We start from the raw sequence: 14,838 nt of genomic DNA on the forward strand, positions 1-14,838 counted from the left end.
CATTCTTCAAAGATCAAGTATCTCTCTATGTTGATCACACTATGATAGCACTGACAACAGAGTCATAAATAAAACATAATCCCTGCCCAGTGTAAGATCCAAGCCCAGTGGAGGATAACAGTGATGGTAAGGAAGATGCTAACAAAAGTATTTACATTCTGCTTTATCACATACCAAGACCTTTTCACATCTTTGCTCCAGTTTGCAGTGGAGGATGCTTGGGAAATAGTATACGTCAACCCTATGGTATGAGTAAATTAGTGGTCAATTTTAGACTTAATCTCAGGTGTCCTACTCAAAATCCCTTCACATCTTGTAGCATCTTGGCCACTGCATCTGCCACTCTGGTCCCAGGGAAGGAGTGTACTCCCAAAATGAAGAGACTGTATCTCCTTCTGGCCTGAGCATTGAGTAGAACTTTGTGGAGGGTTTGGTTTTTCAGAAAAGGGTTGAACAAACACATTCTTTCCACTCCTGAACCTTGCATCCTTGTTAAGCTGGGTCTCCAAAGCCAAATTATCCTACTCTGGAAAGAATATGAAGTAAGAGATCCAATAGCTGTTCTTGGCCCTAGAATGATTCCCAGATGGAAAATCGGTAAGTACAATAGGTTATTCATTCTGCTGTTGAGTTTAGAAAACTTGCAACTCCCTTTACAAGCATCAAATGTGACTTACCTGTGGTATAATTGAATACATCACCCAAAGGACTCTGCCCTGCCTTGTTGTAGGCAAACACACTAATGAAATATGTGAAGCCGCATTCACATAAGAAATTGCACTGAGTGAGAGAGGTATTGCAGTGTACTTCCAAGCCATCATCGCTCTTTACAAAGGCCACATAATAATCACGCAGTTCTACATTGGACCACGCCACAGACAAGTGTCCAGGGGGGTCTTCTTGAATTGTCACTCTTCCAGGTGCACAAGCAACTAGGAAATGGTCATAATAGGCAGTTGTAAGACTCTTGTGGGAGACTTTCTTTGTATCTTGATGGTTATCCAAGGTGTCAACAGTAACTCTGAGTTTTGTAACAGATCAAATTTGATGCACAACATGCAAGAACATGTACCAGAAACATTAGAAAAATTTTCTTTCTAGAAACAAAATCTGTGCTAAACTTCAATGATCTATACAAATTATTTCATTATAATAAATATTGAAATAATAGGTGGATGGAGGCATTTATTTGTTTGAAATAGGGTCTTTACAAAATATTTTATTTATTATTTTTATCTTGTGTGTATGAGTGTATTACCTGCGTGTATATAAGTGCACCCATGTGGTGCAATGCCACAGAGATCAGAAGAGGGCATTGGATCCCCTGGAACTGGAGTCAAGGACAGTATTAGCTGCCTTGTGGATGCTGAGAACCAAACCAGGTTCTCTGCAAGAGCAGCCAGTGCTCCTAACCACTGAGCAATCTCTCCAGCCCTGAAACAGGGTCTTATGTGGTCCAGGCTGCCCTCAAGCTCACTAGATAGCTTGACTAATGACTTTAAACTTCTGATCCTGCAGCCTTCACCTCCCAGATGCTTGGATTTCGGATGTGCACCAGAACACCAGGTTTATGTGGTACTGGAGATCAAACCCAAGGCTTCCTGAATGCTAGACAAACAATTTACCAACTGAACTACATCCTCAGCCTAGGCCATGGGAGTTGATAGCCAATTTAAGATGTGTGAATTTTCATTTTCAGAGTATTTATTGAAATATTTGACTTTATTCAGAGATGAAGGCTATCTGACATGAGTGGCATAGTGAATACCCCAAAACTGTCTCTTTTAAAAAGTAAAAATATGGCCATTGTGATTTTTATTAACAATTTCTCTTACTCTTATAACAATTACTATCGCTTTACATTTGAGGAAAATGAGACCCATAGAGGTTAGCTGTGTTGTCCAAGATTATATAGTTAAAAAGTTAGGGGGAACTGGGTCTTTCTGGGGGCAGCATGCAAAGATTGATGGTATGGGAAGTTTTCCTAATTGCAGCCTTCCATGTACTCAGAGACAGAACCATATTACTTCTCCAAGGAGCATCCCAAGCAGACAATTAAAATATTAAATGCTACAGACAAGGAACAAATCAAATGGTAAGTATAGTTCAGTGCAAACCAAGGATGCATTCTTAGATGTCCTAAATTTTAATTTCACACAACAGATGCTAGACTCTCCCTTTCCCAGGCATAGATCACCTTGACTAATACTGCCCGCTTTTCTGTGCTAAGGCAACACTTCATTTATGTAAGATCAGCATGGAATGAAGTCTTCTGAAGGAATGATTTCAAATGAAGGTCATTCATTCAAGCCTGAAGCTTTCAAAGGTTTGGTTATTTCTAATGTAAATCCTCCTAAAGTATATTTCACATTTCTGGGCCCAAGGAAACCAGTGTCCTTTCTAAATATAGTTCTTTTATTGATAAATCAAGGTTGTACCCATAATCATTACTGTTTGTTAAACAAACTACAATGGTGCTTCTTGAAGCGACAAGGGCAGGAAGGGACAGTATGGAGGACTATTTCAGTGACATTTAACATTGATAACACATTGAAATCAATAGGGAGCTTTTAAAAACTGCTCATATCCAGATTCTAGCCCCGGAAACTCCAATTTAATTGGTCCTGATGGGATCTAGATATTAAAATCTTATAAAAGCTCCCCAGATGCTTTTTAAAAAATATTTATTATTTTTATTTTATGTGTATGAGTGTATTACCTTGCATGTATGTAAGTGTATCCATGTCGTGCAATGCCTATGGAGGTTAGAAGAAAGCGTTGGAACCGCTAGAACTGTAGTTATAGATGGTTGATAGCTGCCATGTGGGTGCTGGGAATCAAACATGCAGTGCCACTGGAGAGATGGCTCAATGGTTAAGAGCACTGACTGCTCTTGCAGAGGACCTGGGTTCGATTCTCAGCACCCACATGGTGGCTATGAACCATCCTTAACTCCAGTTCCAGGGGAATCCAACACCCTCTCTGACCCCCAGATGCTTTTTATGTGCATCCAAGATGGAAAAACACAGGATTCTCCTGCCTTAAATGACTAACTTGGAACTTCTATGCTTTTGAAAGTGTTTCTTATCTCTTCCTTCACCCTCAGCTACTCTGTTCTCATAAGCACTTGTATTATGCCAGCCACAATAAATTATAGTCGTCAAAAGAGAAGTCTAATCATCAAGCTTGTGTTGGTGAATTTAATTTAACATAACCCTATAAAGCTGTGAGTCTAAGAGTCTGACTGTATTTTCCTTCCCCATAGGATAGAGGACATCATCTTGATGAGAGCACCTTTTTTTCTGTTCAGAAGCCTTTTTAATTTACAATGACATAATTCTGACTGTTGGAGAAAGTGGATATTATTACATTTTCTTTGGCTCAGAAGACTGAAATCAGGCAAACCTGAGCTCAGACCTCAGCTCCATCACTTATTATCAGTGTGCACTGGAGGAAATGTCGTTTAGTCTCTCTGAGCTTCATTCTTATCTAAAAAGAACAGATAAGCCAGCCTTGATGGTACACACCTGTGATGCCTAAGATATAGTAGATCCCCACTAAAATGTTGGTTCCAACTCCCCAAACACACAAACACTTCCAAGCACAGAAGTGAATCTCCACATATGTGTCTTTACATCTCTGATAAGAATAAACTGGCAAAATGTCTAAACACATTTGAAACTAGAAAAGCCCGTCTTTATCTTCAAAAATAGCTCCTACCAAACTTTAGCTATAAACAGGGACTGGGGAGATGGCTCTGTGGTTAAGAACACTTGTTCTTCAAGCATGAGAACCTGAGTTTAAATTTCTAGCACCCACTAAAATGCTGGGCATAGCTTCACGTGCCTGTAATCCGAGCATGGGTGGGTAGAGACAGGTAAGTCCTGGGAACTCAATGGCCAAACAGCCTAGCCAAAAGAAGGTGAACTTCCAATTCAAGGAGAGACCCTGTCTCAAGGCGAGAAAGCAGAGAGTGATAGAGGAAGGCATTTGATGTCCTGCTCTGGCCTCCATGAGTACATTTACCATGCATATATCACAGACAGACAGACAGACAGACAGACAGACAGACAGACACACACACACACACACACACACACACACACACACACACACACAAGAGGCAGCTAGTTACCTGTACTACACAGAGTTGTAGATAATGCAAACTGGCACATGCCTTTAATCCCAGCACTCGGGAGGCAGAGGCTGGCGGATCTCTGTGAGTTCAAGGCCAGCCTGGTCTACATAGTGAGTTCCAGGACATCTGGGGCTACGAGGAGACCCTTTCTCAAAAAGACAAAACAAAGAACAGCAACAACAACAACAAAATTATTTTAAAAAACCAAAAAACCACAACAAAAAACCCCAACAAGCTAAGTGCAGTGCCCCACACCTTTAGCCCCAGCTAGTAGAGAAGCTGAAACAGGAGGATTTCTGGTTCAAGACAGCTTAGACAGTGAGTCTCTGTCTCAAAAGTAAAATAAAACAGCTTACAATGAAATAATGGGGCTGGAGAGATGACTCAGCAGTTAAGAACACTGGCTGCTCTTGTAGAGGACCTGGGTTCAATTCCCAGCGCCTATATGGCAGCTGCCAACCATCCATAACTCCAGTTCTGGGGAGTCCAACACCTTCTTCTAACCTCCATGGGCATTGCACAACACAGGTGCACTTACATACATGCAGGCAATACACTCATACACTAAAATAAAAATAATAAATAATAAAAAGCAAAAAACTATATAATGAAATAGAAGAAAGATAAAAAGGTAAGAAATTAATGAAAGATCTGGGATAGGAGACAAGCCTCTGAATATTCAAAGTGCTTTCTGCATTATATAAAATATGGTTTCCAATCAATAATATTTACTCATCAAGGTTTTTATCTAGACCTGGGTTATCTCCTTTTTTTCATTTCTTTAAAAAAAGTTTTTTAAAAATATTTTATTTATTATTTTTATTTTATGTGTACATGTGTATTGCCTGCATATAGGTAAGTGCACCCGTGTTGTGCAATGAATTCCCGCAGAGGACAGATCCCCTGGAACCAGAGTTACGGACAGTTGTTAGCTGCTATGTGGGTGCTGGGATTCTTTCATTTATTATTTTTGTGTTTGTGTGTATGTTATTTGGGGGAGGTGGGAAGTGCAAAGACAACTTTGTGGAGTCAATTCTCTCCTTCCACCTTTATGTGGGTACCCAGATTGAACAGAGGTTATCAGGCTTGTGTGACAAGTGCCTTTACCTCTGAGCCATCTTATCAGCTTCTTTTCTTTTCTTTTCTTTCTTTCTTTCTTTCTTTCTTTCTTTCTTTCTTTCTTTCTTTCTTTCTTTCTTTCTTTCTTTCTCTTCCTTCCTTCCTTCCTTCTATCATCTATCTGTCTATCTATCTATATCTATCATCTATCTGTTTTGCTTTATTTATTTTACTTTATTTTTATTTTTGGTCTTTTTGAGACAGGGTCTCTCAGTAGCCCCAGCTGGCCTGGAACTCACAGAGATCTGCCTGCCTCTGCCTCCTGAGTGCTGGGATTAAAGGTGTGCACCACCATGTCCAGCTCATTTTGCTTTATTTTTATTTTATGTGTATGTGTGTATTGTGTGCATGTATGCAAGTGTCATGTAATGCCCACAGAGGTCAGAAGAAGGTGCTGGATCCCTTAGAACTGGAGTTTTAGACAGTTGTTAACCACCATGTGGGTGCTGGGATTTGAATCTGGATCTTCTGTAAGAACAGCCAGTGCTCTTAACTGCTGAGCCATCTCTCCAGTGCCCCCGCCCGCTTGTTTTTTTTGATACAGGGTCTCACTATGTAGCTCTGACTGGCTGGAACTTGCTATGTAGATCAGGCTGGTCTTGACTTCTCAATGATCTACCTGCCTCTGCTTCCCAAGTACTAAGATTAAAGACATGTGCCGCCATGCCTAGCTCTTCTTTCTTTCCTTTTTTTTTTTCTTTTTCCTTCTTTCTTTCTTAATGCGAAGTCTTGTTATATAGCCCTGGCTGATCTGGTACTCACTATGTAGCCCAGATTGGCCTTGAATTCATGGCAATCTTTCTGCCTCAGCCTCCCAAATATTGGGATTACAATGCTCACTATGCCCAATTTAGATCAGGCTTTTTCTTTACTGCCTCCAGTGTGTTCCAGAACCTTGTTGGGAATCTCTGTTTCCCTTATGGCAGCCACTCTGCTTGCCAGCCCTGCAGAGCTTTCACTCTTGCTTACATACCAGTCTTCAGGGTCACAGCAGAGGAGGACTTGCTAGAGCCAGCATCGTTGCTTGCTGAAACAGAAATCAGGTACTCAGTTCCACACTGCAGGGAAGAGACACTACAGGAGCTGAGAGTTGTACTGCAGCTCCTCTGGGAAGAGTCACTCAAAGCCATCACAGTGTAGTTGAAAGCTCCCTCTGTCGGTGTCCATGAAACAGATGCCTTTAGAGCTCCACTGTCAAAAGAGACTTGAATGTTGGCAGGTGCACGAGGACCTGTGTTTTTGAGAAACAATTAAGATTTTGTAGTAGCTTCAAGAACCCAAGTAAGATTTATCTTAGGAACGTAGAGGAAACCAGAGGGTAAGTTACCCCAATAGCTGGATAACTTTAAGTGTTCAAGGCATAAACTTGGGTATTAGGGTATTTGGGAATTGATAACATACCTGCCATTAACTGTGCAAATGTATACTTATCTATGTAACCCTAGCCATACTATTTGATCTTTTTATTACTTTTTCTGCATCTGTAAAAATGGATACAGGAACAGTGTTAATACAGGATAGGTATTTAAAAGCATACTTTGAGTGTGTGAATATATATTCAACAAGTGGTAAAGAATAGCATTTGAGAAGCCAGGTGTGGTATAATCCCAGCATGGAGGAGGCTCAGGAAGAGGCACTGGGAGTTGGAAGTCAATCTGTGTGACATAGTGGAACCTGGTCAAAAACACCCCAAACCTAGCTGGGCATGGTTGGTACACACTTTTAATCCCAGCACTGGGGAGGGGAGGCAGAGGCAGGCAGATCTCTGTGATGTTGAGCGCAGCCTGGTCTACATAATGAGTTCCAGGCCAGCTGAGGCTACAGGGAGACCCTGTCTCAAAAATACCAAAAACAGAACAACACCCCAAACCAATAAATAAGTAAATAAATAATTAAATAACTAAAATGAGCTTATAAATATGAAGGACTGAGCCATGCATGGTGGCGTACGCCTTTGATCCCAGCACTTGGGAGGCAGAGGCAGGTGGCTCTCTGTGAGTTCAATGCCAGCCTGGTCTACATAGTGAATTCCAAGACAGGTGGGGCTACAGGGAGACCCTGTCTCAAAAAGACCAAAAAAAAAAAAGATGAAGGACTGAAAAGGCCATATGAGTATGTTGTTATAAGGTATGTTAACTGTTTTCTCTACTATTGATTGATGAAGCTAAACATCAAGCTGGGGATGTAGCTTAGAAATAAAGTATAATCAAGCTGGGGATGTAGCTTAGTAATAAAGTATATGCCAAGCATGGGTGAGTTCCAAGGTTTAATCCCTACCACTACACACACACACACACACACACACACACACACACACACACGCGCGCGCACACACACACACACACACACGCACGCACACACACACACACACACACACACACACTTCTTAAATTTTTAAGCCCTGAAGACTTTTACTGAATAACTTTAGTTCATAGTTGCTTCTGGGGAAACAAACTTCTCATTCTAAATCAAAGGGAAGGAAGGAAAGTATCAAGTTTAAGGTCACAGATGAAGGTAGTCTTTTGTGTCTTCTATACTCTCTCCCCTCATTCTTATAAGCATGCCCTGCTTTTTTCATGGTTAAAGCACTTATAAACTTGGAGGATGGAGCCAAAGAGATGGCTTGCCACCATGACTGACAACGTGAGTTCAAACCCTCGAATTTACATGTAGAAGGAGAGAACTGACTCCTGCAAGTTGTGTTCCGACCTCCGCATGCAAGCATGTGCACACTCGTATGCACTCACAAATAAGTAAATATAGTAAGTAGAGAAAATTACTTTTAAAAAAACCTGGAAGACATGTCCTCATGACTGAGGAGGAGTTGGCCTCAGCCCTTCTTTGAAATCTATGCTGTAATAAAGATTCCAGCAAGCCTTATAACACTACTTTTGGTGCATGCCTTTAATCCCAGCACTCAGGAGGTAAAGGCAGGCAGGCCAATCTCTGTGAGATAGAGCCCAATCTGGTCTACATAATGATTTCTAGGCCAGCTGTGGCTACAGGGAGACCCTGTCTCAAAAAAAGAAAAGCAAACTGCTTAGGCAGAGATCATCTTCTGCACACACCTGGGCACAGAGGAGGCCCTGTCTGAGGAGGCAGTTTCATGGACACCCAACTCATTCTCTGCAAGGGAGGTACCTGCTGTGTTTCCCTTATAGGCCACCTTGACAGGCCCTTTCCCCTACTGCATGGTCAGCTTGTTCCCTAAGGCCCACAGGGTTCTGATTTAGGGTAATAATACTGGACCAAGGCTGGGAGGGGTTGCCTGCAGTGTTTTAAGACAACAAAATTTCCCCACCAGAGCATTGAAAAACTAGGAAAAACAGGCAGAAGAGGAGAAGACTGTTAAGAGCTGAATTGGGTCCTCTAAAAGTCACAAGTTGAAGTTCTACCTCTAGCTTGTTCAGAATGTCACTCTATTTAGAAATAGGGTCATATGTAATATAAATTTATTAAGATGAAGTCATTAGGATGGGCACTAATCCAGTAAGACTGATGTCTTTATTAAGAAAAAGGAATCTGGGCCAGGCATGGTAGTACAAGCCTTTGATCTCAGCACTTGGGAGGCAGAGGCAGGCGGATCTTTGTGAATTCAAGGCCAGCCTGGTCTAAATAGTGAGTTCCAGGATAGCTGGGGCCACAAGGAGACCCTGTCTCAAAAAGACAAAAAAAAAAAAAAAAAGGAATCTGGACACTGACATATACATTTAGGGAAGATGGCAGCCTACAGGCCAAAGAAAAGTTCTGAACAGATCCTTCCCACAGCTCTCTGGAGGAACCAACCCTGACAACTGTGGAACAACAAATTTCTGTTATTTAAATCACCTAAGTCTGTGGTACTTTCTTACAGCAACCCTAGGAAACCCGTACAGAGGCTAAATTCAAACTCTTCAAATATCTGTAAAACAGAGAAACAGAGCTGGATGTGCTGGCATAAATGAGGTAGAGGCAGGTAGGTCAGGAGTTCAATGCCAGCCTTACCTACATAGTGAGTTCCAAGTCAGCTGGGGCTACCTGAGACTGTTTCAAACAAAAACAAACAAAACAATCATGGGGAAACAGATGAAGGGGAAAGCTTCAAGTAACCAGATATAACACTCTCCTCAAAGCTCATAGCATGGAGGAGGAGGTAGAAAGAATGTGTCAGAAGTCAGGGAAGACTGGTTCAAAACAGTGTTTTCTGTATTTGACAGACTGTTGTACCCTTGAACTCACAGCGTCTGTGGTTGCCCACACAAGGCCTATACAAGATCAAGCCAGTCAATGTTCTTGCAGGCACAGTTAATACTTTCTGGAGGAGGGAGAGTCTGTTTTCTTTAAGAGTGTGCCCTCTTATAGGTCAACCATGCTCCAGTGGATGGCCCCATACCCATGAGTATATGGGCAACACAAATTGGACTCAGAGGGTTATTTAAAAATAAAATTACACAAAAAAAAGAGGACATGAACCTGGGGGAATGGTTAGGGAACTGTTGGTGGATCTGGGACGAGAGTTAGGTGGTAGAGTGGAGGGTAAATATGGTCAAAATTCTTTTTTTGTTTTTTTGTTTTTGTTTTTACTTTTTTGAGACAGGATCTCAAATTTGTGAATTTCCTCTTTTTATTGTTATGTTGGTTTGTTTGAGGCAGGGTCTAAAGGTGTGTGCCACGACACCCGGCTAATGAAATTCTTAAAGAATTAATAAAATATTGTGGGTGTTTTTTTTTTTAAAGGACCAGGGCTGGAGAGATGGATCAGTGGTTAAGAGCACTGGTTGCTCTTGCAGAGGACCTGGGTTCAATTCCCAGTACCTACATGGCAGCTAACAGTTGTCCATAACTCCAGTTCCAGGGAAATCCAACACCCTCGTCTGACCTCTGCGAGCATTGCACCACATGGGCGCACTTACATATATGGAGGCAAAACACTCATACACATTAAATGAAAATAATGTATTTTAGAAAAGAACCAGGTGTTCTCTTGCTCCTCCACCCTGTGCTCCTCCTCCCAATGCCACACTGTGCCCATGTACATTCTAGCAAAGCTCTTTGTTATACAGAGTTGCAATGGTTGTTTATGTGCCCATCCATGGACATAGGTAGTTCTTTGATTATGAGGATCATGCTTCATTTCATTTTGTATTCCCAGCAGCTAAATATTTGTAAGAAAATTACATACATATAATATGAGAGAGAAGGGGGGGAGCGCGAAGGGAAGAAGAGGAGGAGGCGGCAGGGAAGGCAGGGTAGTAAAAGGCCTAGAAAATCTAGCTTGTCACAAATATCCTGACTCACCAAGCCTGCCATGAATCACCTTGGAGCTATTTGCTGTGGTTTCCCCCTATCCTAGTATTATATAAGGCAAATCCTTCTCTTCTCCCTGAATTCTGCCTGGCCCATAGACAATGAGACTTCTATTCCTTCCCAAACTTAGAGAAGTTTGAAGAGAACATTAGAGAACATTTCCAGTTTCTCTCTACCCTTTTGTGGGTCCTCCCCTAAGGGCTAATGTGGTTAAATTGGTGAGAGTATGCCATTTTGTTCAAGTCATTCTCTCTGCCTCTGTCTCTGTCTCTGTCTCTGTCTCTCTCTCTTTTTTTTTTTTTTTTTTTTTTTTTTTTTTTTTTTAAAAAAAAAAAAAAAAAAAAAAAGAGGACGATAAATCTTTCACTGTGATATATCAAAATAAAGATCTGTCTGCCTCTGCCTCCCAAGTGCTGGGACTACAGGTGTGCACCACCATGCCCGGCTTCTCTCTCCCTCTTATACACACACCACCCACACCACGCACACACACACACACACACACACACACACACACACACACACATGCTCCTCCCCTTGCTCCCTCCCATTCTTTAAGCTCATTCCAGTGCCTCAGTTTGGACTTCTTGGTTTCACGCTGTAGATTTTTTTCTCTCCTCTGGGTTCCTGGGGTGGGATGGGCAGCCTATAGCTAGCAGTGGATGGACAACACCATGTCAGCTTCAGGCCCAAGTTGAAGTGTTTGGGGACTCCATCTCTAACACTGATCTCACATGGCGCACCAGGGCAGCAGGAACTCTGTTTTGTTTGTGTCTGTGTCCCTGGAACAATGCTGGCTCCAGGTTGGCACACACTCACTAAATGTCTGTTGAATGAATGAATTCCTGTTTGGCACCATTCTTTTTGTTTAGACTATTGGCCTGAACCCAGGAAAAAACAAGGAGCGATTAATCAACCTAACAAGACCAGGAAGGGGCAAGGAGGGCAATGATCAACCTAAGAATCCTTTCCTTCTGTGTGATCTGGAATGTGTGCTGCAGTGGACTCAGCTATCAGAGGGAGAGGTGCTGTGCTCTGTATGCATGCATTAAGCCTTTGAGCTGCTGAGGAGGAATATTCAAGATACTATAAATAACTTCATCATAAATTTAAACAGCTGCTGCCAGCTGCTCTGTACTCATCACTTAACATTGCTTTTGATGCTGTGATGCACAGCTCCCTCATTAATCAAAAATGAGATTGTTTTGAGGCCAAGCTAAAAAGTCCTTACTGGTTCTCTGATTGCAGGTGGAGTCATCCCCAGGGATTCCATTGGCATTCCATGCATAGGCCTTTATAGTGTAGAGAGTCCCAGCATCTAAACTGCTGAAGGTCAAGGAAGTGTTTGTAGTATTCTCTTTCCAAATTCTACCCAAGCCATTGGCTTGCATAATGGACACAGAGAATCCAATTGCCATATATACAGCATCCCACTGTACAAGGATAGAGTCCGGACTTGGAGAGCTGACTTCCAGAACTGGTGCTGCCAACACTAAAAGTTACAAAGCAAAATAGTGAATTTGTGTTATATAATTCCATAGAGAAGAATTCAAATTATTTAGGAATAATTAAGTGGAGGAAACTCAAGCAAGGCATCATAGTACAACACTATAATCCCAGTACTCGGGAGGCTGAGGCAGGAGGATTGCTTTGAGTTTAGACTGGCTTGGGCTACATAGTGAAATCCTGTTTCAAAAAATCTGAGACAGTGATATCTGTAAATATGAGGCAATACTCTTAAGTGGCAGTTGGTAAAGAGTCAGATAAAGTATGCACAAAATAAGTCAATGAGGAAAAAAATGACTTATACTAATAGTTTTGTAGCCCCAGCTGGCCTGGAACTCGCTATGTAGACTAGGCTGGGCTCCAGTTCATGGAGATCTGCCTGCCTCTGCCTCCCAAGGCAAACTCTACCAGGCTGGGCTGATTATACTAGTTTAATGTGGAGATAACTTTTTTTTTTTTTTTGCAGTGCTGAGAATTAACTCCGAGCCTTGTACATGTTAGGCCAGCACTCTACCACTGAGCTATCCACCCAGGCCTGCACATAGTTTTTCAGAAATATGCTCAGGTATGACTTTATCAAGTCAGTTTAACTCTGAAGACAAACCTTAGATCTGTTAATGAACCTGCCACGTGCTTAATGTGCTGCAAAATCTCTTCTATGTGTTCCATATTTGGCATGGATAAAAACAGAAATCGCTTTTGCAGAAATTTAAAAGCATTCCATTTTTAAGCTACCCAGAAATTAGCTTTAAACTCCAAAGCAAAGTATCAGGCATTTAAATACCATTTCCTCCACAAATAGCTGAATCATCAGAAAACATCATTTGGTGGCTTTTATCTTCAGTCCGTGCATTGTGGCACTCACATGTCCACAAACTATGTCACAAATTTGCAGCACTATTGCAATTAATTCAGGTCATAAGTGAACAGTCAGCATGAGTGGTTTTGCTTACCTGTCTTTGCCTGTTTGGGAGGCGATGCCTGGCTTTGCCCAGCAGCACTGATGGATCTGATGGTGATTTGGTATAAGGTTGCAGCCTTCAAGCCTGTCACAGTGCCTGGGGAATTGGTCACAGTGGTCTCAATGACTGTGTCTCCATCTTTAGCTGTGAGCAAGTAACTGATGGCTCCCGGCACTGTGGCCCATTCTACAGTGATACTATTGCTGATCTTTGAATATGCTTGATCAATAGTGGGTATTTCGGGAGCTGAAAGAGATTTTGAAGTTGTGCCATTAGCCAGGATAGCCTACAAAGAAGACATCTTTCATCTCTTCAAACTATATCATTCTGGTGCTCTCCTACAAATATAAGCTTGGACTTAATTTTCCAGATGCAAGTAAAGACAGAGAAACTGGGTGTGTCGGTCACATGTGTGATCCAGTTACACAGGAGGCAGAGGTAGAAGGACCTCAAGTTCAAGTCAGCCTAGGCAACTTAGCAAGATTCAGTCTCGAATTTTATTTTATTTTTTTATTTTTATTTTTTGGTCTTTTTGAGACAGGGTCTCCCTGTAGCCCCAGCTGTTCTGGAACTCACCATGTAGACCAGTCTGGCCTTGAACTCACAGAGATCTGCCTGCCTCTGCCTCCCAAGTGCTGGGACTACAGTCGTGCACCACCACACTCAGCCTCAGTCTCAATTTAAAAATAATAATGACAATGATAATAAAATAATAATAGGTCTGGGACTGGGCATGGTGGTGTAAGCCTTTAATTCTAGCACTCAGGAGGTGGAGGCAGGCAGATCTCCGTGAGACTGAGGCCAGCTTGGTCTACATGGTGAGTTCCAGGCCAGGTGGAGCTACAGGGAGACTTTGTCTCAAAAAACAAAAACAACTACAAAATAATAGGTCTGAGGATGTCACTCAGTAGTAGAGCACTTGCTTAGTATACATAAGCCCCTAGGGTTAATATCTAATATAACAAGAAATAAATAAATGGAGAGGGAGAGAGAGAGAGAGAGAGAGAGAGAGAGAGAGAGAGAGAGAGAGAGAGAGAGAGAGAAGGAGGGGGAGAGAAGGGAAGGGAGGAGAAGGAAGGGAGGGAGGGAGAAAGCGAGGGAAGGAAGGAAGAAAAGAATGGGGCTGGTAAGATGTCTCAGCAGACAAGAGAGCTTGCTCATGACTGATGACCTGAGTTTTATCCCTGGAACCCACACTCCAAGTTGTCCTCTAACCTTTACACCTGTAACATAGGTGCCCATACGTACACACACTCATATGCAAATACAATAATAAATAAATAAATAAATAAATAGGTAAATAAATGTAATACATTTCTTTTTTTCTTTTTTCTTTTTTTTTTTTTTTTGGTTTTTCTGAGACAGGGTCTCTCTATAGCCCCAGCTGTCCTGGAACTTGCTTTGTAGACCAGGCTGGCCTTGAACTCACAGAGATCCGCATGCCTCTGTCTCCTGAGTGCTGGGATGAAAGGCTTGTGCCACCACAACTGGCTAAATGTAATACATTTCATAAAAATTTTAATAAAAAGAGGGTCCTGCAAGGTGGCATAGGCTATATGTACATGGTGGCCCTTTCCTTTAGTCCCAGCACTCAGGAGGCAGAGGCAAGAGGCTCTCTGTAAGTTCAAGGCCAGCCTGTTCTATACAGTGAATTCAGGCTAGCTGGGACTACAGGGAGACCCTGTCTCAAAAAGACCAAAAAAAAGGACACCCCCCCCGCAAACAACAACAACAACAACAACAACAACAACAACAAAAATTTTAAAAGAAAAGAAGAAACAATAAGAAAGAACCATAGGGGCGGGGCAAGGGGCATAGATGTTTTCC

General features: G+C 42.0%; 1 protein-coding gene across 1 annotated transcript in view; it reads right to left on the bottom strand.

The window, feature by feature from the left end:
- Fndc7 (fibronectin type III domain containing 7) overlaps positions 1-14,838 on the bottom strand; it is a 36,534-nt gene that overhangs the window by 15,954 nt on the left and 5,742 nt on the right. Inside the window, exons 3-6 of the mRNA XM_008850427.1 lie at positions 13,003-13,257; positions 11,775-12,035; positions 6,231-6,488; positions 678-932 (exon numbers count right to left, since the gene is read on the bottom strand). Coding sequence (XP_008848649.1) covers positions 678-932; positions 6,231-6,488; positions 11,775-12,035; positions 13,003-13,257 — 1,029 coding nt within the window. The remainder of the gene's footprint in view (positions 1-677; positions 933-6,230; positions 6,489-11,774; positions 12,036-13,002; positions 13,258-14,838) is intronic.

This window comes from Nannospalax galili, unplaced genomic scaffold (genome assembly GCF_000622305.1).
Source record: "Nannospalax galili isolate Female #2095 unplaced genomic scaffold, S.galili_v1.0 scaffold5, whole genome shotgun sequence".
NCBI lineage: Eukaryota > Metazoa > Chordata > Mammalia > Rodentia > Spalacidae > Nannospalax > Nannospalax galili.